We start from the raw sequence: 27427 nt of genomic DNA, 5'->3' as shown, positions 1-27427 counted from the left end.
GCAGAGACTTCAGTTCTTTGGCTCATGCTCATTGCAGAGCTCCAGAAGAATAAACCTGGGAAATGAAGAGGGGAAGAAGAACCAGACAGCGAAGTGTCTAAGGGTTTGGGACTCCACTGTGTGTGTTGGGGGATTTCGTACATATTTCCAGTAGGTTTATTGTTAACTAGACAGCACAGCTTTTATTTGGTATTTCTGAAAATGCATCATTTCACTTACTTCTCACACCTTTCACTTACTTCTGTACCTTTTTAAAATGTTTATTTATGTGTGTGTGTGTGTGTGTGAGAGAGAGAGAGAGAGAAAGAGAGAGAGAGAGCGAGAGTGGGAGACAGTGGGAGAGGGCAGAGAGAGAGAGTGGGAGAGAGAATCTGAAGCAGGCTCCAAGCTGTCAGCACAGAGCCCGACGTGGGGCTCGAACCCACAAACTATGAGATCGTGACCTGAGCAGAAGTCAGATGCTTAACCGACTGAGTCATACAGGTGCCCTGGAACCTGCATCTTTAAGGAATCTGCATCTCCCCTCTTGATAGAGGGGAGGGGCTATGATACATGGATTCTGCAGAGAACCCCTAGCCATGGGCCTAAACTCTACCTGCATGATGTGGAGCATTGCTCTGACTGGCGTGATGACCATTGTGCTGTGTTTCTGATAGAAGTCAGCTTAAAACATTGCTCTACTTCTTCTGCCAACGGCTCTCTTCCTCCTCAGAGTATAAATATATAACTTAGTTTATTATTATTATTAAAGTTTTTTATTATTTATTTTTGAGAGAGAGAGAGAGCGCGCGAGTGAGCATGAGCAGGGGAGGGACAGAGAGAGAGGGAGACAAAGAATCTGAGGCAGCTCCAGGCTCTGAGCTGTCAGCACAGAGCCCGATGTGGGGCTCAAACTCACAGACCGCAAGATCATGACCTGAGCCGAAGTCAGAAGCTTAGCCAATGAGCTACTCAGGTGCCCCTATTATTATTTTTTTAAATTTATGGTCACCATGCCCATGGGGGAGTCAAAGTGATAGTGGGAGGCAGCTTGATAACGGGGGTAGGGCACACTTGGAATCTGTTGGATTTGGGTTCAAATCCAAGGTCTGTCCTTTAACGGGGAATAAGATGAGAACCCATTTGAATTAACATTAAATCTCAGTGGGATTAAGTAAATGCTTCCATCTCTCTTCCCGCAGGCTGTGAACAAGATCTCAGCAAGGCCTTGGAGCTGGGCGAGAGAATCAAGCATCCAGAGGTTGGAAGAGGGGCAGGGGAAATTGTTTTCTAACTGGCTGAGATGATGGGCTATCCGCAGGTGCGGCTGCTGGAGGAGCTAGCGGGGGAGGAGACCGATTTATAGACTTAGAGCCAGCTCAGGAGGCAGCTGCCCTGCCAGATAGAGATCTGTGACTGGCAGATCCAGATTGACCAGCCTTCCCGATTCCTGTTCCAGGCCAAAGGTCACTCAGCCATTTGAATCATCCTTTTTTTTTTCTTCTTCCGCTCCAGCTTTGTTTACCTTATAAGGAATGTCAACATTACAAAGTCGAAAGTGCCTGTTATCTTCCCCTCGATTTCAACAAATAGTTAGTTCCGTGAACCAGAACGGTCCGGTCCGTGTGAAAGATGGCTGGGCATTCAATCTTGCTGGCTGCTGTCTCGGTCCTGTCTGCCTGTCAACAAAGTAGGTCTTGGGCAGTGTGTGTGTGTGTGTGTGTGTGTGTGTGTGTGTGTGTATTTGTGTGTGGCAGAGAGAGGGAGGTCTGGCTTTTGAGTTTCCTACTTACTTGCTGGTGCCCATAAGTGCATGGGTGCACAGTCTACTCTGGGTCATCAGCTCCTCCTTCCCTGGGGACAGATTTGGAACATTCCAAGGATTCGTTCTCCCCAGAGAGACGTAGGCTTCCTGAGCCCAGCGATTCTGCATTGTTTGTGGTTCAGACCCACAGCCCAGTTCAAATGAGGTTAGAAGTGCACTAGCTAACCTGGGAGATGTGGGCTGTAAATCTTAACTGTGGAATGTGCCAAAGGAAACACTGTATCTGCTTGTAAACCAGGGCTGCCATTTCTTGAACACTGATCTTTTAATTAATGTTTTCTTAAATAAGCTGCCGATGGCAGGTATGATTATCAGGCTTTAAAAAATCTGCAGAAACGTGAGCTTCAGGTTAAGTGACGAATCTGTTTTAAAGCACCATCCCACTAGGATTATTCAATATCTCAATTGCTGGGTATGCAAAGCACATTTGCTCCTCAGGGGTCACATTTGCTCAATTCTTATCATCTTATCCATGATCACCAACTTAACATGCTAAGTGGGGAAAAGAGTCTGGGCGCTGGTGAGCAAGTCTTGGAGCCAACCACGCATATTTCTTTATTTTTCCAAGTGCACTCCTACCAGGAAAGTGGGCAGAGGCGCAGACTGCTCAGAGTGCACAGAAAGCTCAGCTTTGGGTAAAGTCCAGACCTGCATGTCACTCCATGTCTTGCCTAACCGGTCTGTTTTAGGAGTTTATGAAACTGTTATACCATAAGACACACATTTTGTGGTTGGATTCACAGTCTCTTCTGGAGTAGTGGAGAAGAGCAGGATTTTTATCACCATCTAAAGCAGCACTTAGATCTCAAATGCCCCTGTGCTGACCCCATGGTTCACATACCCCTACACGTGAGCACTGCCAACCCCATGTGTGCCCTCATTCTGGCGCTGTGGGGAGCCCAGGAGCGGGCCCACAGATGCCCCAGACTGACAGAAAGGTTTCTGTTTGCTGGTGGGTGCAGGGCACTGTGGGAATTGTAGCCAGAGGTTAGGTGGGGGGTAGGCGTGGAGCGGAGAGGAACTGGGATGGTGGTGGCTGGTGGTGTTAGAAAACAGAATTGAACTGAGTAAAACGTAGAGATCTTATTAGTTTATGGGTGCCTGCGTGGCTCAGTCAGTTAAGCGTCCAGCTCAGGTCATGATCTTGCAGTTTGTGAGTTCGAGCCCCACGTCCGTTCGAGCCCCTCTGACAGCTCAGAGCCTGGAGCCTGCTCCCAGTTCTGTGTCTCCCTCTTTCTTTGCCCCTCCCTCATTTGCACTCTCTCTCTCAAAAATCAATAAACATTAAAAAAAATTTTTTTAAGGATCCTATTGGCTTTATTCAATGAGTCCTGAATCAGGCAGCATCCCATCTAGCAGGTAGAAGGGCTCTCTGAAGAGCTGTATGAGATAAAAGACTTTTATAGGCAGAAGGGGGCAGAACAGAAAGTTGCTAGTTTGTGATAATTTGTGGCAAAGGTCATCTTTCAGGGAATGGCAGGAGTCTGTCAGGCAGATTCCCTCTGTAGTGCTAACCACGTCATTCTGGATTGACTGGTTTAAGATACCACTTTTGGGAGAGGTTGCAACTGTAATTAAGTGAGGTGTTATGTCTCAGGTTGGTTTATGTCAGCTTAGCATAGATGACTCCATATTTTGGGCCTGTTGTCTCTTTTTTAACAGTGGCAGATAGGGAACATTTACTGATTGGGTGGGGGAAAGAGAAAGAGGGAAAGAAAGAGAGAGAAGACATAACTGTTCGGTTGGCATTAAGAATCAGAATTTGCTGTTTCTATGGAAGACTGATGTTTATGGAGAGGGGGCACCACATACCATGGTGGAAGCAGGTTGAGTTTTGAAGATAGACAATCCCATATCTGTCCGGTTCAGTCACTTACCACCTGGGCGCGGCTAGCCAGGATATTCTGTTCTTCAGTGCCCTCATCAAAGAAGGCTAAGCAGGGGAGCCTGGGTGGTTCAGTTCGTTGAGTGTCCAACTTTGGCTCAGGTCATGGTCTTGCGGTTTGTGGGTTCGAGCCCCATGTTGGGCTTTGCACTGACAGCACGGTGGCCGTTTGGGATTCTGTGTCTCCTTCTCTCTCTGCCCCTCCCCTGATAGCTCTCCCTCTTTCTCTCTCTCTCAAAATAAATAAATAAATAAATAAATAAATAAATAAATAAACATTAAAAAAATGAAGGTCAAACAGGACACTGGGTGAGAAGGGCCCACCAGCATCCTTGGCCTGGGGTTGGCACTCAGCACAATCAGTCCCCATCGTCACTGCTTTCCCACAGAGAGAGCTTCTGCCGGGCTGAGAGGCAGCCACACTATGGCAGGGAAGGCCGGCTGGGGCTGGGGGCTGGGGCGGGGGCTGGGTAGGAGACATTGTGGGACAGGAGGGGTTCTCGATTCACTCTCCCTGGCACACATGTGCCCCTCTGGAGAAAGTGAGGGAGACAAGAGTGACAGGCAAAGCAAAAGGAGAGTATTCTCAAGAATTTTTCTTAACATTTACTAATTTTTGAGAGATAGAGATAGAGAGAGACAGAGCATGAGCAGGGGAGGGTCAGAGAGAGAGGAAGACACAGAATCTGAAGGAGGCACCAGGCTCTGAGCCTGACATGGGGCGTGAAGTCATGAACCACGAGATCATGACTTGAGCCAAAGTCAGATGCTTGACTGGCTGAGCCACCCAGGAGCCCCTCAGGTAGTTTTCACGTGATGTTAGGAGGGGAAAGAAAATGGACAAGTAGCTCCATTTTTTTCTCCAGAAAAGGTAAAATAGTTTGCCCACCCACATCATGTTATCCCTGTGGTAGCCATGGTCTCTCTACGGCTCCTGACCTGAAAGAACAGAGAGGGGCTTCTCCTTGGGGCTGTGCTGGCCCAGCTGAACCCTTCTTCCCGGAGCTGCAGGCAGGCTGGGTGGGGAGCATCCAAACAGCTCTGCCCTTGACTGAAGTTCTTTACCCACATTTACTGCCGTTGTAACGGCAGGTGCAACCAGGTGCTATGAAGGGCCGTGAGGAGACAGCACTTTCAAAGCTTTCGTGTACTCACAGCTTCGCTTCGAAGCTCTCGGTTCTTGCACCATCACCAATGTGTAAATCAAGGAGCACACATCTTTCATGGTTCCCCTTACCAGGGGGAGCAAGAAGCCTTCCTGAGTGTTTCCTCCAAGGCTGTGGAGCAACTTAGAAACAATGGGGGCAGCGGGGTGCAGATCGGCCTGAGCCTGTAGACTTCCCCCGCCGCAGACAGACCTCCTTTCTGGCTGCAGGTGGGCCCAGGAGTGATTGGCCCCTCTGCATTTATGCTGCCGTGAGAGGATGTAGCCTGGGGTTGGAAACAGTGCCCAATCCCACATTTTCTGTATCTTCCCTGTGCTCTCTCTGCCTTCAGGGATGTCACTGCAGTTTGAATGAGAGACTCTAGTCCTAAGCATTTACACCCTTCGGACGTTCGGCTCCAGCTTTTAGATCCTGAGCAACAGTTTGTTTGTAGCAGAGAGGAATTCAGGGGGAGGGAAGAGGCCTGCTCTGTGAGGCCTTACTGACCCAGGCTCACTATTTACTGACTCGTCAGAGGGGGGATCGTATATTATATCTCCGCAGGAAATTTGTCACACCTGATCCTGTCACACAGGCTAAAAACTTGGTGTGGAAAGGAAACTAGTAAGGAAACATTAGCAAGTAGGAAATGGACATGGAGGTGTTAAAGTAAGTGAGACCAGAATGGTGTTGGAGGGAACTGTGAAGGAATTGAACCGGGAGGACATAATCTGAAGGGAACTAATAGACCCCAGAACTAATTATGGTGTAGAAAGGGGCCACAAGGACAGAAGGTGAGAATAACTGACCAAGGAGGAAGTGTGGGTCTGACAGTGAATGAGGTTTACAGAACCGACCGTCAGATGTAAGTGACTCTGGCACCAGGGATGGATGATCTAATGCAACACTTGTGGTTAATGAAGGCAACAAAGTCATAATCATTTTGTAGTAGGGAAACTGAGTCAGATAGGGAGCTATCATCCCTGAAGGTTTTCCTGTGACCCTCCCTCCTGGCTTTCATCATGTCCGGGGAGTTGCTGATCTGTTTTAGGTCACTGTGGCTTCATTTGCATTTCTGAGAATTTTATATAAATGAAACTATACTCTCTTATAGTTACATATATAATACGGTTATACTAGATTCTCTTCTGATCTTGCTGCTTTCATTCAGCATAATTAGTTCGAGGTTCATCCGTGTTCTTTCAGGTATCAATAGTTCAGTCCTTTTTTTTTTTTTAAAGTTTATTCATTCATTTTGAGAGAGACAGAGACAGAGTGAGTAGGTGAGCAGGGAAGGGGCAGAGAGAGGGAGAACCCCAAGCTGGCTCCACACTGTCAGCCCAGAGCCTAATGTGGGGCTCAAACTCACGAGCTGTGAGATCATGACCTGAGCTGAAACCAAGAGTTGGACACTCAACTAACTGAACCACCCAGGCACCCCAAGAGTTCATTCCTTTTTACTGTCTATTGTATTCTATTGTATAGATATGCCACATATACCATAATTTGTTCATCCATTAACTTGTTGATCAAGACTGTGTTAGTCAGGGTTCTCAAGAGAAGCAGAACCAATATAGCAGATGCGCACACACACACGCGCGTGCGCGAGCGCGCACACACACACACACACACTCACATTGAGGGATTTATTAAAAAAAATTTGGTTTATGCAATTGTGGGGGCTGGAAGCTCTGAAATTTGCAGGGTGGGCTGGAAGGCTGGAAATTCCAGCAAGAGTTGATGTTGGAGTATCGGATCTTAAGNATGGAGGAGGGCACTTGTGGGGATGAGCACTGGGTGTTATATGGAAACCAATTTGACAATAAACTATTTGTAAAAAATAAAATAAAATAAAATGTTACTATTACTGAAGTTCTCTAAAAAAAAAAAAGAATTCTTTTTCTCTTTGGGTAATGTCCATCTGTTCTCTTCAGGCCTTCGACTGTTCAGATGAGGCCCACCATCTCAAGGAGAGTAATCTGCTTTACTCAGAGTCAACTGATGTAAATGTTAATCACATCCAAAAAATATCTTCACAGAAGCATCTAGACTGGTGTTTGACCAAACAGCTGGGCGCCATGGCCTAGCCTACTTGACACAAAATTAATCATCACAGAGTTGTTCCTAATTTTTGGCTATTATGAATAAAGCTGCTATGAACATTTGTGTACAAGTCTTTGTATGGACATATGGTTTAACTTTTCGTGGGGAAATAACTAGGAGTAGAGTGACTGGCTATGCGATCTATGTATGTCTAACTAAAAGGTCCCTTCCAAATGATTTTCCAAAGTGATTATACCATTTTACATTCCTGCCAGAGTCTTTGAGAATTCTAGTTGTTTTATAGCCTCACCTGTCTTTTTTAATTGATATGGTCTGTCTTTTGAATTTTAAACATCTTAATAGGTATGCAGTGGTATCTAATTGTGGTTTAAATTTGTAATGAATTTTTGTAATGAAAAATTGTTTTTGTAATGAATAGTGATGTGCCACATTTTAATCATTAATTCCTCTATACTTGCAGGTTATTTTGCTTTGCATGTAGGAAAGGCAAGATTAAAATACAAAGTTACACCCCCAGCAGTCTCTGGGTCACCAGAGTTTGAGAGAATATTTCGTGCACAGTAAGTAATGCTTCCCTCTCCCTTCAGGGATTTGGGATGGCCACGTATAGACGATTCCGATCGGGGGAAAGATGTGCAAAGGAGGTATTTCATTATAACAAACCAGGGTTCACAGACATGCCCCTTCTCATGATGCTTGAAGCTTGGAGTATCTAGTAGATGGAGTCTCTACCCACCTAGATTATGAATTCAGAGGATGCATTTACAGAAAAGGCTGGGATCTTAAGAAAGACTGCTCCATATCGCTAAGCATAGCAGTTTGGTTAAAGAGCCCCTCCAGTGCCCTTAGAATTCAATAACCTCAAGCGAGATTAGCTATGACATCAATCTTCTCTCTTTATTTTTCCTTTCCACTTGAAACAGAGGTGGGTCATTACCATCCTCTGCCCATGAACCATTTCCTGAAATCCAAAATGTAGAAGAATGAGAAAGCTTCCCATTTTATACATATTTGTAGTGACTTTGATCATCTTGTCTTTTCAGATCCATACAGAATGTCCTACTATAAACACCATGAGTTTAGCTGCTGCAGATGCTAGGGCTCCCTTTTTATTTCATCCCCCAAATAAGTGCTTTTAGAAACATTGTACATGTCACCATTTATATGTCATTTGGTTCTTTTGTTAACACTGTGGGATTTTTCATCTATATCATGAGTGACGTGGGCCTATAATTTTCCTTTCTTATATGATGTTTGTCTCCTTTTGATATCAAGATTATACTAATCTCATGCAATGAGTTAGAGAATTATTTTCTCAGAGAATTTTAATAAGGTTGGAAGAGTGTGTTCCTTCCAAGTTGTTAGAATTTGCCTATAAAATGATGTGAACCTGATGTTTTCCTTGTGGAACAATTTTAAACTATGGGATTTGATTTCTTTAATGATAATTGAGTTATTCAGCTTTTTATTACATCTTGAATCACTCTGGGCAAGTCATGATCCTTGAGCTGACAGCATTGTTCTCTTGTCCATCTCTTTGCTTCAACAAGGGTTGTGCAGACTATTCCCTAGGCTTGAGCATGTGGGATGAATACCACTGTTAGTAGAAGAGATAGTTTTAAGAAGTGCATAGACATGATTTTTTCAACAAAAATTTATTGTGGTAAGAATATGTAACATGAGATATATACCCTCTTAAAAAATTTAAATGTATAAAACATTACTATTACTAGAGGTACAGGGTTATACAGCACATCTCCAGAGCTTGATCTCTTACTTGACTAAAACTTTATGATTTTCAGTTACAGTGATCAACACAATGAGAAAGTCATTTCCATTTCAATTGTCTTTGAATCTTTACAATTATGTCAAGTGGAAAGTATTGGTTTGGTGCCAGGATGTCCCAACTCCAATATTTATTTTTATCAGAGTAATGCATGTATGTGGTCTGAAAGTCAAGTGAGATTACAAACCTGGAAGCAACAGATAACTTTCCTTACTGCCAGTCCATAAACACTGGCACCCTTGTGACTACTACTTTTGGTATTTACTTCCATATTTCTAAATATTATGCTTTCGCTGCTATTTATTGATTCATAATTTTTAGACATTATCAATCAGCTTCCTTTTACGGAAGAAAGAATTTCATGTTTCTCTACTTCCTCTTTTCCTTACCTCTGCCCTTCAGTACATCACTTTGTTAAGTTAAACCAATAGCCAATGTTTATATTATTGTAATTATAAGTAATGTTCAAAGCTGAGTCCAGTAATATACTATGATTTCCTCTCCTTCTTGTGAATTTTGTTTTACCTGGGATTAATGATTGCTTCATGTTTATTTTTTTGCTTAGTTTCATCCTCAAATCTTTAACAGAACTGAAAGTCTCCTCTTGATACACTCAAATACGTTAATCTAGTAGTGCCATCTGTTTTTTTCTTGGATCACCACCTCTATTTGAGTCTTCCTCCTTTTTTTTTTTTTTTTTTTTTNNNTTTTTTTTGAGTCCTCCATCTTTCTGCTCCCAGCTGGAGGTTGCTCTTTAAATATGCTACATGCTGTCATTGTCGGACTTTTTATCATCATCCTAGGAATGTCCCTTTTATTTTCCTGATTTGGATCGCCTGCTTCCTGGATCTTCTATTTTCCTATTTATTGGTTTTCTCTCATTTTAGTGGAATATACTCTGTGGAAGTTTCCTGAGAAAGGGTGAATAGTTGGTCAAATTTTGAGACTTTCCACTTCTAAATATGCCTTTATTCTGCCTCACAGTTGACTGATGGCTTGGTTAGGCATATCTTTCTATGTTAAAATCCTTACAATCAGAATTTTGAAAATATTCCTCTGTTATTTCCTAATTTCCACTGATACTGTTGTGCTGTTCTGTGCTATTCTAATTCTTGATTTTTTTGTTTGGAAACTATGGAAGCTTTAGGATCTTCTTTTCATCCCAGTGTCCTAAGATGTTATGGTTCTATACTTGCTTGGAGGCATTTGTTTTCACTATGCTGAATCCTAGATGAGGCTTTTTCACAGCTTGAAAACTCATGTCTTTCTGTTCTGGAATTTTCTAAAAATATTTTTTCCCTGATTTTCTTCTTCTTTATTTTCTCTGTTCTTTTATTCTTAAAATCTATATTAGTGGTATGTTGATCCCAAGATTGGTCATCTAGTTTTCTTTTATCTTCGGTTTTCCATCTTCTTGGACTTTTGTTCTTTCTGGGAAATTTCTTGAACTTCTGTTTACTGGTCTTTTATGTATTTTATTATGTATTTATGTATTTACTTATTTAAATCCAAGTTAGCTAACATATAATGTAATAATAATTTCAGGAATAGGATGTAGTGATTCATCACTTACATATAACACCCGGTGCTCATCCCAACAAGTGTCCTTTTAAATGCCCCTCACCCCTCTAGTCCTTCACCCCCACCCAACACCCCACCAGCAACCCTCAGTTTGTTCTCTGTATTTAAGACTCTCTTATGGTTTGTTCTCCTCTCTGTTTTTGTATTCTTTTTGCTTCCCTTCCCTTATGTTCATCTGTTTTGTATCTTAAATTCCATATATGAGTGAAATCACGTGGTATTTGTCTGTCTCTGACTGACTTATTTTCCTTAGCTCTGGTTCCATCCGTGTTGTTGCAAATGGCAAGATTTCATTGTTTTTTACCGCTGAGTAATATTCCATTGTGCATAAATACCACATCTTCTTTATCCATTCATCCATTGATGGGCTCTTTCCATGCTTTGGCTAGTGTTGATAGTGCTGCTATAAACATGTGCCCCTTCAAAACAGCACACCTATATCCCTTGGATGAATACTTAGTAGTGCAATTGCTGGGTCATAGGGTAGTTCTAGTTTTAAGTTTTTGAGGAACTTACATACTGTTTTCCAGAGTGGCTGCACCAGTTTGCATTCTCACCAGCAGTGCAGAAGAGATCTTCTTTCTCCTCATCCTTGCCAACATCCATTGTTGCCAGAGTTGTTAATTTTAGCCATTCCGATTGGCATGAGGTGGTATCTCATTGTGGTTTTGATTTTTATTTCCTTGATGATGAGTGATGTTGAGCATTTTTTCTTGTGTCTTTTAGCCATCTGATGTATTCTTTGGAGAAGTGTTTATTTATGTCTTTTGCCCATTTCTTTACTGGATTTTTGTGTTTTTGGGTGTTGAGTTTGATAAGTTCTTTATAGGTTTTGGATACTAACCCTTTATCTGATATGTCATTTGCAAATATCTTTTCCCATTCCATTAGTTGCTTTTTAGTTTTGCTGATTGTTTCCGTTGTTGTGCAGAAGATTTTTTACCTTGATGAGATCCCAAAAGTTCATTTTTGCTTTTGTATCCTTTGCCTCTGGAGACATGTTAAATAAGAAGCTGCTGCAGCCAAGGTCAAAGACGTTGTTGCCTGTTTTGTCCTCTAGGATTTTGATGGCTTCCTATCTTACATTTAGGTCTTTCATACATTTGGGTTTATTTTTGTGTATGGTGTAAGAAAGTGGTCCAGGTTCATTCTTCTGCATGTCACTGTCAAGTTTTCCTAACACCATTTGCTGAAGAGACTGTCTTTTTTCTATTGGCTTTCTTCCCTGCTTTGTCAAAGATTAGTTTCTGGGCCCATTTCTGAGTTCTCTGTTCTGTTCCATTGATCTATGTGTCTCTTTTTGTGCCAGTACCATTCCGTCTTAATGATTACAGCTTTGTAATACAGCTGAAGTCTGAAATTGTGATGCCTCCAACTTTGGTTTTGTTTTTCAAGATTGCTTTGGCTATTTGAGATCTTTTCTAGTTCCATACAAATTTTAGAATTGTTTGTTCTAGCTCTGTGAAAAATGCTGGTGGTATTTTGATAGGGATTGAATTGAATATGTAGATTGCCTTGAGTAGTATTGACATTTTAACAATATGTGTTCTTCCAATCCATGAGCATGGGATGTTTTTCTATTTTTTTGTTTCTTCTTCAATTTCTTTCATAAGCTCTCTATAGTTTTCAGTGTATAGATTATTCATCTCTTTGATTAGGTTTAATCCTAGGTAGTTTATGGTTTTTGGTGCAATTGAAAATGGGATCAATTCTTTGATTTCTTTCTGTTACTTCATTACTGGTATATAGAAATGCAACCAATTTCTATACATTGACTTTATATGCTGTGACTTGCTGAATTCATGTATCCGCTCTAGCATTTTTTTGATGGAGTATTTTGTGTTATCCACAGAGAGAGTTTCATGTTGTCTGAGAAGAGTGAAAGTTTGACTTCCTCCTTGCAGACTTGGATGCCTTTTATTTCTTTGTGTTGTCTGATTGCTTACTGATCTTTTAAAAAAGTTTCAGATATAAATTTTAATTTCTAATAATTCATTTTTATTCTTTGATCATTCTTTATTTGTTGCAGCTGCTATTAAATCATCCTTTTTTGTTTTATGGATACAATTTATTCTCTTATATCAGGATTTTAATGATAATATTTTTTTAAAATTCCTTGTTTCATTTCTTTTTTTTCATTTTCTTTTTAAAAATATTTTTAAATGTTTATTTATTTTGAGAGGGAGAGACACAGCGTGAATGGGGAATGGGCAGAGAGAGAGGAAACACAGCATATGAAGTAGGCTCCAGGCTCCGAGCTGTCAGCACAGAGCCCAACGTGGGGCTCAAGCCCATGGACCAGACCACAAGATTACCGGCTGAGCTGAAGTCGGACACTTAACTGACTGAGCCACCTAGGTGCCCCTGCTTTTTTCTTTTTCTTTTTTAACATTTATTTATTTTTGAAAGACAGAGACAGAGCGTGAGCAGGGAAAGGGCAGAGAGAGAGAGAGAGAGAGAGAGAGAGAGAGAGAGAAGGAGACACAGAATCTGAAGCAGGCTCTAGGCTCTGAGCTGTCAGCACAGAGCCCGACATGCGATCTAACCCATGAACCACAAGATCATGACCTGTACCGAAGTTGGACACTCAACCTACTGAGGCACCTGGGTGTCCCATCAATTCTGTTTTTTCTGAGTTTCTTCTTATTTGTCTATTTTGTCCTTTGTGTTTCAATTTTATTTAATATTTGCCCATTTAATATTTATTGAGCACCTCTATATATCTGGCACTGTCCAGTAGCGTGGGATGTGTCAATGAAAAAATTAGACAGAGATTTTTGCCTCTTGAAGTTTACCTTATAGCCAGAAAGACAGAAAGTAAACAATAAGTAGATAATATTATAAGAAAATAATATATTATGCAAGAGGTGGTAGGTGTTAAGAAAGAAACGAAAAAGGAAAGCACTGTAAGGGGGCAGAGGAGTGGGTTGCTGGGGGTGATGAGTCAGGGGTAGGTTGCTATTTAGGGTGGCCAGTGTAGACCTCACTAAGGTGACACTTGAGCAAAAGCTTACAAAGCAGGTGAGGAGTTAGCCACATGAACACGCAGAGAAAACTTTCTTGAGGCAGAAGGAATGACCACTGCAAAGACCCTAAGTTGGAATGTACCTGGTGGGTTAGCAAAGAAGTCAGCCTGGTTGAGAGAAGGAACTGACAGAAAGTGGTAGGAGTTAAAGTCAGAAAGGTAATAGATGGATCATGTAGTGCCTTAAAGGCCATTGTAAGGACTCTGGATTTTCTCTGAGTGAAATGGAAAGTCACAAAGTGTTGAGCAGAGGAATAACATGATCTTATGTTTTATTTTATTTTTAAAGTTTTTATTTATTTATTTTGTAAGAAAGAGAGAGAAAATGAGCAAGGGAGGGGCAGACAGAGGGGGACAGAGGATCCAAGTAGGCTCTGTGCTGACAGCTGAGAGCCTGATGTGGGGATCAAACTCACAAACCACAAGATCATGACCTGAGCTGAAGTCAGGCACTTAACCGACTGAGACACCCAGACACCCACGATCTTATACTTTAAAAGGATCACTTGGTCTGCTTTGCTGAGAACAGTCTATATGGAGGCATTGGTAGAAGCAGAGAATTACCAGTTAGGAGGCTAACTTGAACCAGGGATGTAGCAGTAGAGATGGTGAGACATGGTCAGATGCTGGATATGTTTTGAGGGTAGAGCCAAGAGAATTTCCTGACATAGTAAATATGGCCTGTGAGAAGCATCAAGAATGACCTTAGATTATTGGTCTGAGCATCCTGCGAGAGGTGAGAGAGACAACCGAGAGAGACAACAGAGAGAAGGCAGTGGGAAGAGCAGTTCTGGGGGGAAGACCAGGAGGTTCCTTTTGACATGTTGTGTCTGAGATGTGACTTATGCTACAGCTAAGGAGAGACTGTAAGCATTGTCATCCACTAAGCTACTCAGATCGTTTGTTGTTGCATCATAAACTGCCTTGTACATTGTTTACACATCTAAGTAGAGAGAAGCAGGCAGGTGGGTATAAATACCTGCATTTCAGCAGAGAGATAGGAGCTGGAAATATAAATTCAAGAGTCATTGGCCATTGCCACACAAAGATGATGTAGAGCCATGAGACTGGAAGAAATGTTTTTCAATTTTTTTTAGACGAAATCTTTAAGGGAGTGGGTGTAGCCAAAGGAGAAGGGAGAGTAGAGGAGCAGGGACTGAACCAGACGTAGAGGTCAAGAAGACAAGGGTCCAGCAAAGAGATCTGAGCAAAAGAGACCTTAGAAGCTTTACTCAAATGTCAAGCGGTTCTTGACTGGCCATCTGTACAAATTTAAAGAGCATCAGAAGATGATGGGGCTCTGTGTGCATGGATGGGGCTCAGTAGAGAGGGCTGCTTCACTAAAGGGTGATTGATCGGGAGCAGCTTTCTTTTGTCGAGCCCCAGATGCCAGTATCTTTAGGTTATTTTTCTGGGACCACTTGGTTTCTCTAGAGAAAACCCTTAAGCCTGCTGTGGGGGCAGGCCAGGAGGAGTGGGGAGGATGGGTAAATAGGTCTCACTTCTAGAAACCTGAAAGTGTGGGGGGTGAAGGAAGGAAGGTTCTTCCACTGTGTAGTATTTAGGGTCATGTGGTTTTCAGTACAAGATTTTATCCCCATCCCCCATTGTTCCTAGACCCCACGAGATTCTCTGGTTTGAGTTCATCTCCTGTGATGGGGTAGTAGGGGTGGGGATCAGAGGTGGGGGAGAGCTAAAGCACTCCTTATTGTAGTCTGTCAACTGTACAACAACAAGCAGTATGTTAGTCTTCCTTGGACCTTCCTTGTGCAGCTGTTAGGCTTCATCTGTCTGTGCTCTGTCAGCTTAGCACCGTTCCCTTGAGTGTTGTCCTTCTTCAGAAATTTGCTAACGTCTCTCTTCCACTGCTGTGTCTACTCCCATTCTCCTTGTTCTTGACTTTGTATCTATTTTTTCCCTTTCCTGGCATTTTAGTGAGGTTTCAGGAGGGAGAAGAAATAAACATGGGTTCAATCTGTCACGTTTAGCAGGGAGTCCCCGTGATGTGTTCTCGACACTTCTAGAACATCCATCCTGTTTGACAGAGGGAGGGTCTTGTGCTCAGAGCCTTCAGCAATCAACAGCATCTAATGAGAACTTGGCAAATTGGGTTCTCATGGGACTTATTTTTATACTTATTCTTTATTTAGAAAGTGATATTCTTTTTTTACTCATAAAATGGCATTCTCCCTAATTTAAGGGGAAAACATAGTTGACTTATAGAAAGATAGTAAGTGGTATACGGAGACGTTAAAATGTTGACAGTGATGTATTAATGCTTGAAGTTTGGGAGACACTGTTCTATTTATAAAAATCATCACAGGAGGAAATTCCACATCTTCCCACTTTGTCTTCTGTCATCTGAGAACATTTTGTTGGGGAGTGTTGGGCTTCCAGCATGCTAAATTCTCAGGCCACTTCTGGTTCTGTTTGTTCTTATACTTTCCACAAATTTGATTTCTTTCAGGTTATTCCTTTCTCCCTTCTCTTCTATAGCTGGACACAATTTCCAAAAATTTCTCTTAAATTGCTGTTTATAAAAAAGTATACATACCTAATTTCCTTGTTAGAAGTGTTTTGTTTGTTCTGTTTGATTAATCATGGCAGAACGAAGAGGAGTTAAAAAATAATAGCCAATGATTGAGGCAGAAGGAGTGAATCTGGAGTCATAAAATACCTTCAAGAGTACAGTAGTAATTGTCCTGGGTTTCTCTGAAGGGTGAGTGGGGATGGCCCTACTCAGTCTCCTGAATTTCTTCTTAGATATTCCATAGCACCAGCCCAAGTTCTTGCTTTAGGTTCTAAGGTTTAGGTAAATCAGGCCAAAGAAGATTAAATTCATTGCTAGTGAAGCCATTTTGATCTTATCTGAGGCAGTTAGGACAGGATCCCCTGGGATAACCAGGTCATTCCAAAGCCTACTTGGCTATTCTTGTCTTCAAGGGTAGGTTTCCTTGAGCTCTGCAAATCCCTGAGGGAAAATGTACTTTCTTTTCTGGCTCTTCTGGACCAAAGCATTGAGTCCTTCAGCCTCCCTTGAAGGTTTTACCACCTTGACTATACCAGAAATGCTGTCTTTTCCTTTATTCTTTTTTCCTGCTGCTTTGCCCTAAGTATGGCCAAGAAACTTGGTGTTAGGGCTAATCCTATCCCGAAGTGGAACCTGACGTCTTATAACAATCACTTCAAGGTCCCTCTCACCACCCTGGAAGCATCTATTTCCTGTCTGAACATCATCTAAGGTTGAATATTCATTTGCCAAGCAGAGATGATGATTCTGGGGCTCAGTTTACCCATGTTCCAAGTCCCAGAGCCTCTTCTTTAGAGTTCCCCACCAATTTCCTCTTCTCTTCCTACAGGGAGGACCTTAGAGATGACTCTCTCTAGAGTTTTGCAGTCTTTGGCCAGAATACATTTTTAAAGTTGTGAACAAAGCAACTATAGTTTCAACAAGGGCCATTCTTTCTTGTTATCACTAAGCTTAGAGAATTCTATCTGGTCTAATTTGAGTACCTTGATCCCTTTAGATTGAAGGCTTTTATAAATCTAAAAAGTAGATCCAAGTAATACCTTGAACTTGTGGCAATTTAAGAACATTCCCTCTGATTCTATTCTCACCAGAAGAGAAGAATAGCTGCTAATGACCCCACTCTTTTTCATACAGTTGGGAGTCATTATCTTCATTATCTTTCATCTTCTATATTTTGAGGCTAGGTAGTAATAATTCTTCAGCTTTCCCCCCCAATTATGAAAAAATTTTGGTTGTTCTCTTTAGACTAAAATTTTTCATATTATTTCTAAACCTGAAGCCTAGAAGTATGTGCAGTGTCCCAAAATGGTTTCATTAGTGCTGGGTAAAATAGAAGAATTTCCTCTTACTTAGTTCTTTTAATTTTTTTTAATGTTTATTTATTTTTGGGAGAGAGAGAGAGAGTGAGACAGAATGGAGTGGGGGTAGGGAAGAGAGAAGGAGACATAGAATCCAAAGCAGGCTCTAGGCTCTGAGTCATCAGCACAGAGCCTGATGCAGGGCTTGAACCCACGAACTGCGAGATCATGACCTGATGAAGTTGAACTGAGCCACCCAGGCGCCCCCCTTTAAAAAAATTTTTTTTAAATGTTTATTTTTGAGAGATAGTGAGACAGAGTGGAATGGGGGTAGGGCAGAGAAAGGGAGACACAGAATCCAAAGCAGGCTCCAAGCTCTGAGCCATCAGCACAGAGCCCAACACGGGGCTCAAACCCACATCCTCTTACTTAGCTCTTTTAATGCATCCTTATTTGTTTAATATTGAATTACTCATTTCCTGTTCCAGAATTAGCCTGTCACAAGTAAACCTAGTCATGAATCTGAGTACTCTTTAGAATCATTACCCTCTTCTTACTCTACTAGAGCTGTAAATTTTGTTATTGTTGTTACTGCTGCTTTTTCACTTACTTTTTATAGTCGTTTAGAATTCAAATCCTGAAATTTTGAAATTAAAACTTGTGGCTCTAATGTATGTCTAAAACCTATGGAGAAAGGAAAATTCACAAAGGAAAATTTTCAGGTGTTCTGCAACACTGGGATTACAGTATTTTGAGTCACCTACTTTTGTAGTAGGTTATTACAATAACAAATAAGTTAAATAAAAGAGAGACAGTAAACACATCCCCATTTTCTATTACAAGTTACCCATCTTAGATATTGGCTGAATGCATAAGATATATTTATCCACTGAATTAGAAAGGGGCAGGGACCCCCAAGGCTGGACAAGGACTCTAGATGATGAGTTCTTCATCCTCCTCTACAAACTGCCTGTATTAGTCAGGTTGGGCTGCTATAACAAAATAACAGATTGGGTGGCTTAAACAATGCACATTTGTTTTATCACACTTCTGGAGGCCGGGCGATCATGACCTTGATCTAAGATCAGGGTTCTGGCTGCTTGGATTTCTGCTGAGAGCTGTCTTCTCTCGGCTCACAGATGGCTGCCTTCTTGCTGTGTCCTCACTTGACCTTTCCTTGGTGTGTGCATGCAAGGACAGAGAAGGGGCTGGGCAGAGCGAGTCCGGCGGCTGTCAAAGAGCTCTCTGGTGTCTCTTCTTGTAAGGACACCAATGCCGTTAGATCAGGGTCCCACGCCTCTGACCTCATTTTAGCCTTGATGACTTCCTTACTCCGCCTACAGCCACACTGGAGGTTAGACCTTCAACATATGAATTTTGAAGGACACAAACATTCATGCCACCACCAAGTAGCTCTGCACACACGCCGGACAAGCCTCCGGTAGTGGGAGGATGAGGCGCAGCAGGAGTTTGGCTGAGCTGCGAGCCTCACTCCCTCATCTGCTCATCCCACTGCTTACCAGCGGCACCACTGTAGTGGTGGTTAGATTCCTGCCCTCCTGCTGTCAGTGGCAAATGTCCTCTGGTGATCCCGCACGAGGGTTGCCTGACAAGGAGCAATTTAGACAGTTACGAATCTATATAGAAAGATTAACTTCAGCACCTTTCCTCCCAGAGCCATTTCTGAGCATATTAACCTGTTGCTCTGACCCTCAGCCAGCGTTAATAATTGAAAGGACTTTGCGGGGTCGGAAGGCAGCAGACCGGGGCCGGGTCATCTGGTAATAGTGTGAGCCGCTGACGGCGGTGTGCAGCCCGCTGCTTCAGAATAAGTCACCCAAACAAACGGAGAAAGAGAAACGAGCAAACAAAAACTTGAAAGCGGAAAACCTCCTAAGAAGCCTCCTTTAAGTTGCCTTGTCTGTTTTTATTTTTTTAAAGATGTCATAGCATTGGAAGTGTACTATAGTTAATTAAGATTTTTCCCTTCAGCGCACGGTTCAGATTTTCTATGAACAAGATTGGAAGACACAGTGTCCTGTTGTGTGTTTAAATCTACCAAACAGCAGAGATATTCACGAGTGTTTTAGGTCAGAGGTCTCCCCAATGACATGTACGTGCTGAGGGTGAACCAAGCAATCCGCCAGGAGCGTGAAGAAATTTTGGAGCTTCTATTTATATTTGCTCTTAAAACCTCATTCTTTTGTGTGTGTTTTCTAGTGTATATGATATACTTTTCCAGTTGATTGTATTTGCTGTGCTAAATGGATCAGCCCCATAATCCCAGTGGTTTAACACAATGGAAGTTTATGTTCTGGTCACGTAGTGTCCCATGTGGGTGTTCCTGGTTGAGTGGCCTTCCCCGTGGTCAGTTAGAGGCCTGAGCTCTGTCCGTCTCAGGGGTCTGTCCCCATCCCTGTCCTCAGAGTTCTCTCCACTCAACCAGGTGTGGGGGAGGGGAGCTGGGCACACCAGCCTCTGAACCATTTGACTCAGACGGACATATTTCACTCTCTCTTTCCATGGGCAAGAAGTAGCTGCACCAAAATCCAGGAAGGCCAGGCAGCTGCCGTACAGCAGCAACCCCACACCATCTTTGTTGTACAATAGGACTTTTGTTTCCTTACATGGGGTTATGCAACCACGAGAACTATACAATCAAAAACAATCAGAGACTAGCATTTTAGGAACGGCTAGATTTGGCTGTCAGGCCAAAGTGTGGTTCTTTTTTCAAAATGAGCTGGACTTAGCAGCACACTTAATGACTGAGACAGAGACAAACGGTACTTCGTTTGGGACTGCCCTGGCTACTGCCAGCCCTCGGGTCCAAGAGGGACCCTGCGGCGGCCACATGTCCTGAGCTCCAGGATCCCTTGGAGTTGGGTCGGGGATGACCCCTGGGGGATTCCAGCAGCTTGAACTATGCCATCTCCACAGGCTCCTTCAGGTCATTCTTTAGGGTGACTCGCTCTTTTCAGTTTGCCTGGGGCTTTCCTGGTTTTAGCACTTCAAGTTCTGTGTCCCAGGGCACTCTCCGTTCTAGGCAGACCAGGACAACTTACCCGGAACTGTCTTGGTTATAGAGTTCAAAGTCCCATATTCTCAAAATCTGCTCAGTCTAGGACAAACTGGGATGATTGTCACCCTACTGTCTTTCTAGCTGCTTCCTTCTCTTATTGCCCCTGGATAGAATTTGAGGCACATGGTGACACTTGCCTATATCAAAGGAGAAGCTTCTCCATAATCATTTTATGGGAAATCTAAATATCAAAAGAGCACAAGATTACTGAGCAAAGAGGGCTGTAACCAGGGACTAGGTAGATAGACTCGTTTCCCTCAGTGTGGACATGTAGGAACAGGGAGAGCCCATCAGTGGTCATAATCAGCTAGACCCTCTCTTCCCACATAAAGCGAAATGGACACAGTGGCTGCCAGCTGTTTTCTGTCCTATTTGGAGATTTTTTCTGAGGATCTCCTATAGTAAGAGGACAGACTGTGTCTGCCTTCATGTCCAGAAGAAACCAGAAATCATTCTCATTTTGGTTTTCTTGTCAACGGAACTGTAATTAGTCACTGATAAGGTTGTCCCTTGAGTTAAACAATGTTCGTGGACAGCTCACTGTGAACAGCCATCTTGGGACATATCCGGGCGTGAACCACTTAACTGCGGTGGCAGAAAGACCCGGCCACCTGCTGGAGGAGGGTGGAAGAGGTCATAATGAACAGGTAGACTGGGATGCGAGGTTTTTCAAGGCCAAGAAACACCTGGTCTTCACAGCATGCAGCTGCAGAGAAGACCATCCGCAAATAGCAGGGCCCCAGGGCTAGCCATCAGAGAATTATTTTCAATCTGTTAGATGATATTAAGAAATGAACAAAGCCTCATTTCAGAAGGACTAGGGCTTAAGGCAGGTCAACAAAAGAGGGGCCAGGGGAAGAGTAGAATGAGCACAGCTAAGACGCTAGGTCAAGCAAGCGAGACCAACAATGACTAACTGCTTATAGGGGACAAAGAGACTCTTTTGGGGGCTGAACTGCCCAAATACTCCAGGCTGTGCCCTCAGGGAGCATAAATGCAGTTAGATTTACACCCTTGCCTGAATCTCAATGGCTTCTAATCACCCCTGTTCACCCAGGACCTCAGAACCCCCTCCCCCTGTGTTCTGGGTTACTTCCCAGAGCCCCAAGGGGATATGCACAGGGTCAGAGACCCTGCTGGTAGGTATTTTAAGGGAGGGATTGTGCCACTGTCTTGCTAGAGTCCTTCCCCAAATCCTGTGGATGCAAGCCCCATTAGCATTCAGAGCTAAGTGTTTTGGGGACCCAGCCCTCAAGTGGAAGTCTTAAAAGTCTGCGTGCTCTATGTGTGGTCCTCCGGGAGAAGCTAGGAGTTGAGTACTCCCTCCTGGTGATATGGCACTGTGCTGGGGGAGGAGTTTATGGCAGGAGCCTGTTTCCATCTTTCCTACCTACTTTAGTGTGGGTATTTTCCCTACACTGTCCACAACTGGTTTCTGGATTTCTTGCAGAGGGAATTGCTCTGTGTGGCTGTGCCATCGGCGTATCTGTGGGAGGAGGGAAGCTCAGGAGCAACCTATGTCGCCATCTTGGTAGCAAAAGCAAAACAAAAGAACTTAGCCACTCATGGTGACCTTGGCTAGAAGATGCAGGTCTTTAAGAACAGGTATCAACTATTTCTAGGTCAATTGCCTCATAACCTTAAATACTCAAGGTTTAAGGAACAATGTGGTATCGTTTCTAATTCTGTCTAATTATGCTGCTTCCATCAGGATCAACTCGAGACCTCATTACGAATTACATTAAAGTTCTTTTTGGTTGTGATATTATCAGCAAGGAGCACAGCCAACCTAACCAAGATCACTTGGGGGCGTAGCACAGGAAGGATGAATATATCTTTCCCTTTGCTAGGTGCAGATGAAATTAGAGTTCCCAGAGAACTATTCCTTTTTGCTTAAAATAGTATCAAAATTTCCATACACCTCTTCTATGAATAGAGGCAATTTGACTTGACATTAGAATGGAGCTTTGGAATCTGGCAACGACATAGTCCCTTTGATTCTCTTTAAGGCATCAGTCAGCTTGTGCTCTCAAGACTTAGTTTATTCCTCCATAAAATGGGAATGAAAAATACTCACTGACTCAGGAGATTTTACGGGAATTATTTAAAACCATTTTTTAACTGCTGAGTAACTCAATGAGAAAGCAATGAATGTATAGGAATTTTGGAAACAAATATGATTAACATAAATTGCGTTATTTTCTGGGTTCTTTAGATAAGATACAGAATGAATTTTAGCCTTAGAATCAGGACCATCTCAAGGTCTGTCTTTTGGAAAAGAGGTACAATTCATTTCTACTACTGGTGGCTTACCTGTAGGAGAGTGATTCTCAGCCCTGATCTGAGATTTAAATAATGTTTGAGTCTCACCTTGGAAGATTCATTTTATATGGAAAGGCATCTAAGCTTTTTATGTAATACTTACATATTTTTATAAGCAGAGATTAGACATTTACTTCCAGATGAAAGCTTAATGCTTTGGTTTGTATAGTTTTCTCGTAATATAACCCATGTCTTTATTTTTTCCTGCAGACAAAACTGTGTGGAGTTTTACCCCATATTTCTGATTACACTGTGGATGGCTGGATGGTATTTCAATCAAGGTAATTTTAAAATACAGTCAAGTCTGTTCTAATGATGACCATGGTTTGTAGAACCATTAAGGAACAGACGTGTAACCATACATTTTCTGATCCTAGAAACTGTTTTAAACAAAATAAGCCAGGTCTGTGTGCATCAAAGAGCACTTGTTCTACAAATAAGTTAATTTTGGGGGTGCCTGGGTGGCTTAGTTGGTTAAGTGTCTGACTTCGGCCCAGGTCATGATCTCACAGTTTGTGAGTTTGAGCCCCGTGTTGGGCTCTGTGCTGACAGTTCAGGGTCTGGAGCTTGCTTTGGATTCTGTGTCTCTGTCTCTCTCTGCCCTTCCTCCGCTCATACTTTGTCTCTCTTTCTCTCTCAAAAATAAACATTAAAAAAAAGATGAATTAATTTTGGCTTCATTTTAATTTAATTCAGTGATTAAAAATTTTTTTGAAACAAACTGTATGCTGGGCACTCCCAAATGAAAATGACATGAGCTTTGTTTTCAAATCTGATTCCTTAATTCTAGTTTACCTGCAACAATTCACCCTAATTATTATAGCTATAATTTACTGAGCACTTACTATGTTCCAGCAACTGTTTTAAATTAAAAAAATTATATATATATGAGAGAGAGAGAGAGAGAGATTAGGGAGGGACAGAGGGAGAGGTAGAGAGAGAAAATCTTAGCAGGCTCCATGCCCAGTGTGGAGCTCAAGGCGGGGCTTGATCTCCCGACTGTGAGATCAGGACATGGGCTGAAATCAAGAATCAGATGCTTAACCAAGTGAGCTACTCGGGCACTCCTGTTTGAAATTTTTATACATATCCTACTTTCAGACGGGGAGACTGAATCACAGATAATGTGCCCAACTTACCATTTATCAGTGTAGGAGAAGATTGCCTTTCAAGTACAAGCAGGGTCTATAGGTATTCCTGATAACCCAGGTACCTTTTCTTGAGTTCAAGAGGATGTTGTCCTGTATGTGGCAACTCTACAGACATCCACTTCCTGTTTGGCTGCGGCTACCCCTGGCGAGCTGAAGGCTTAACCCAAACTCTGCCTGTTTCTTTAACGGGGTCAAGCAGCCCCGGCTACCTTAGTTGGAGAAACCCAATCTCTTTTGCCTTCTCATTGCCTCGTTTGGGCCTGACACTTGATTGCTAAGATGTCAATAAACACAAATCCGGTTGCTTTCAAAGGCAACCCCATCACTGTCTTGTACTTTCTACTGTCAACTGAGGAACTTCAGATAAAATGTCCTCTAGAGGAAGGCTTCTTAACTTCATTCCTGCTCACATATTTTGTCCCCTAAGGGCATGAATGAAGGCGGTTGTTCCCTGTCAGGTAAGACTGCCTTAACAACTAATAAGAAAAGTGCCTTTGATAATGGGACTCTGTCTCTTGCTATTTGACCCTTTGGATTTCACTGGAATGGGCTGAATGAGGCCCACTGTCAGAAGAGGGTTTTCTGTCGTAATTTTCTTTTCGTTCTCTCTCATGAAAAGTTAAGTTGCCTATTGATTGCCCTGCATAGTTCGCATTGGCTTCCGTGGGAGTTAGGTCGTTGGATGGGGGGCTTAACTGTAGCCTGCTCAGGATCTCTGCACTTCCTCCCTCACGTGCCAGGGGGCCCTACCCCCTCTCTTCTCAGCTGTTTGCTTGGCCCCCTCCGTCTTACCCACAGGTCCCTTCAGGGAGGCCTTCCCTGACTCCTTTCCAGAGGTGGCCTCCTCTGTCCTCCCCCCAACCTCCTACTGTCCCATCCACCCCACTTCATGTCCTTCTCAATGCTTTCAAGTCTGCGATATTCTTCTAACTTTTCTCCTTGTTGTCTGTCTTTGCTGATAAACTCCATAAAGGTAGGAAGCTTGTATCCATTTCACTGCTCACCCCGATCCTTAGAATAATACCCGGTATAGGGTCGAAACTAAAGAAAATCTTTGTGATCTAATAAATTAAGGAATTCAATTTTATCCAGGATAGCAGAGCCTCACAGACAGACTCCAAGTGTGTAAGAGGGCTCTGGCTATTTGCATCTGTTAGGTGCTGAGGAAGATAGAGAAGGTCCCTGATTGTAAGGAAGATATTGATATTTTCTGTTAGACCAGATGACAGATCATGCCATACTTCACATTTCTTTTAGGTAAAATTTATGTACCATATGGTGAAATGCACAAATTATACATGTAGCATTCAATGAGTTTTAACACATGTGTACCCATCAAGATGCAGGACATGACAACCACCCAGAAAGGTTTCTTATGTCCCTTCGCATCAGGCACTTTCAGAGGCAAACACTGTTCTGGTCTCTTTCATCATAGTTTAGTTTGGCTCATTCTAGAACTTTCCATAATTGGAATCATACAGTGTGTACTCTTGTGCAATGCTTCATTCACTCAGCAAAATGTTGAGACTCACCATGTTGTTGCAAGTATCTGTGTCTTTTCACTGATGAGTGGTATTCTGTAGTACGATTATCTCCATTTGGTTATCCATTCTACTGTTGGTAGGTGTCTGGGCTCTTTCCAAATTTAAGCTATTATGAATAAGCTGCAATGAACCTTCTGTACAAGTCTTTTTATGGAAATGTGCTTTCATTCCTTTTGGGTAAATATGTAAGGATGGAATTGCTGGGTATAAAGTATATTTAGCTTCATAAGTAACTGCCAGACCTTTTCCCAAAGTGGCTGTACTCCCACCAATAACATATGAGGATTCCAATATCACCAACATTTTGTGTTGTTGTGTTGTTTAAATTTTAGCGATTCTAGTGGGTATGCATCTAATTGTGGTTTTTTTTTTGGTTATTGTTTTTAAATTTTTTAAAATGTTAATCTATTTTTGAGAGAGATAGAGAGACAGAGTGTAAGCAGGGGAGGGGCAGAGAGAGAGACACACACACAGAATCCAAAGCAGGCTCCAGGCTCCAAGCTGTCAGAACACAGCCCAATGAGGGGCTCAAACTCATGAACTGTGAGATCATGAACTGAGCTGAAGTTGGACACTTAACTGACTAAGCCACCTGGGTGCTCCTCTATTTGTGTTTTTAAAAAAAATTTTTTAAAAATGTTTTATTTATTTTTGAGAGAGAGAGATAGCGCAAGCAGGGGAGGGTTGGAGAGAGAGGGAGACACAAAATCCGAAGAGAGGCTCCAGGCTCTCAGCTGTCAGCACAGATGCAGGGCTTGAACCCACGAATCTTGAGATCATGACTTGAGCCGAAGTCGGATGCTTAACTGACTAAGCCACACAGGCGCCCCAATATTTGTGGTTTTAGGAAGCAGTTTGCTGATATTGAATACTGTTGAATACTGAAAAAACTCTCACGTGCTTATTGGTACATTTGTTTATCTTCCTGTATGACTTGTCTATTCAAATATTTTGCCCATTAAAAAATTAATTTGTTTTCCTTTTATGATTGAATTGCCGGAGATCTGTACATAATTTGGACACATACATGTGTGCGAGGTATTTTTTTTCTGTTTTCATCCTGCATTTTGAGAGACTGCCATCATTTCCTGTATCTTCTCTATTTTTTCTCTATACAGTGTTTGCTACCTGTCTAGGTCTCGTGTACGTATATGCCCGTCACCAATATTTCTGGGGATATTCAGAAGCAGCTAAAAAAAGGTAAGGAGAACCTGAGGATTGGGTGCTTAGGCAAACAGTAGCATAATGGAGTCTGAATTAGCCTCCTGTTCCTGAGAAAATTCGTAAGCCTGACGGTTATGTTTGCAAAAGTCACCTGTGTTGTCTGAGACCATTCTCACCAGGCCGTGACCACCTGGGTGCCTGGTGGGAACATCAAATACAAAGTGTGCACTGAATATACACTTGTGGCCACCACATTTAAATTTTTTAAAAAAATTTTCTTTTAATGTTGATTTGTTTTTGAGAGAGACAGAGAGCAAGTGGGGGAGTGGCGGAGAGAGAGGGAGACACAGCATCTGAAGCAGGCTCCAGGCTCTGAGCTCTCAGCACAGAGCCAGTTGCAGGGCTCGAACACATGAACTGAGAGATCATGACCTAAGCTGAAGTTGGATTCTTAACCAAGTGAGCTACCCAGACACCTCAAGCTGCCACACTTTAAATCCTTGCAAAAACTGTGCACTATTTCCAAAAAGTTGCAAAGGAAATAATTCGGCCTGGTCTTGATAATCCTTTGAATGCTCAAAGGAGCCAATTAACCTCTGTGCCTAAGCATCGCCTTTAATTTATGCGACGAATCAAAATTTTCAAACAGCAAAGACATGGAAGTTCTGGGCGGTGTCCACATTGAGCGCCAGCCTCCGGACGCCTCCCTTCGTCACTGTAGCTTCTTGTCACTTGTCTGCCTCCTGTCCCTCCTGCAGGATCACCGGGTTCCGGCTGAGTCTGGGGGTTCTGGCCTTGCTCACAGTCCTGGGCGCCCTGGGGATTGCAAACAGCTTTCTGGATGAATACCTGGACCTCAATGTCGCCAAGAAACTGAGACACTTCTAACGTCCCCCTCTCCCTTTGCCCAAATGCTTGCGGAAGCTGTTTCCACCGTGAAGGTTATATGGAGTCACTAATTCAATTTTTATATANTTCTTTTGTTTTTCTTGAAATGGCTTTGTAGGAACATACCCGTTAGAGAATACATTGCCTCTTTAAGAAGTGAA

At 42.6% G+C, this 27427-nt stretch overlaps 1 protein-coding gene across 1 annotated transcript; it reads left to right on the top strand.

Moving 5' to 3' along the window:
- The first annotated feature begins 1512 nt into the window (after nt 1–1512).
- MGST2 (microsomal glutathione S-transferase 2) lies at nt 1513–27427 on the top strand. Its single transcript, XM_077755957.1, has 5 exons — nt 1513–1669; nt 7359–7458; nt 22730–22800; nt 26333–26414; nt 27137–27427. The coding sequence occupies exons 1-5, from the start codon at nt 1612–1614 to the stop codon at nt 27264–27266; spliced, it is 441 nt and encodes a 146-aa protein (XP_077612083.1). The 5' UTR covers nt 1513–1611; the 3' UTR covers nt 27267–27427.

This window comes from Crocuta crocuta, unplaced genomic scaffold, assembly GCF_008692635.1.
Source record: "Crocuta crocuta isolate KB4526 unplaced genomic scaffold, BGI_CrCroc_1.0 scaffold112, whole genome shotgun sequence".
NCBI lineage: Eukaryota > Metazoa > Chordata > Mammalia > Carnivora > Hyaenidae > Crocuta > Crocuta crocuta.
Note: the sequence above shows the minus strand (reverse complement) of the source record. Positions and strands in the feature narration are given on the sequence as shown.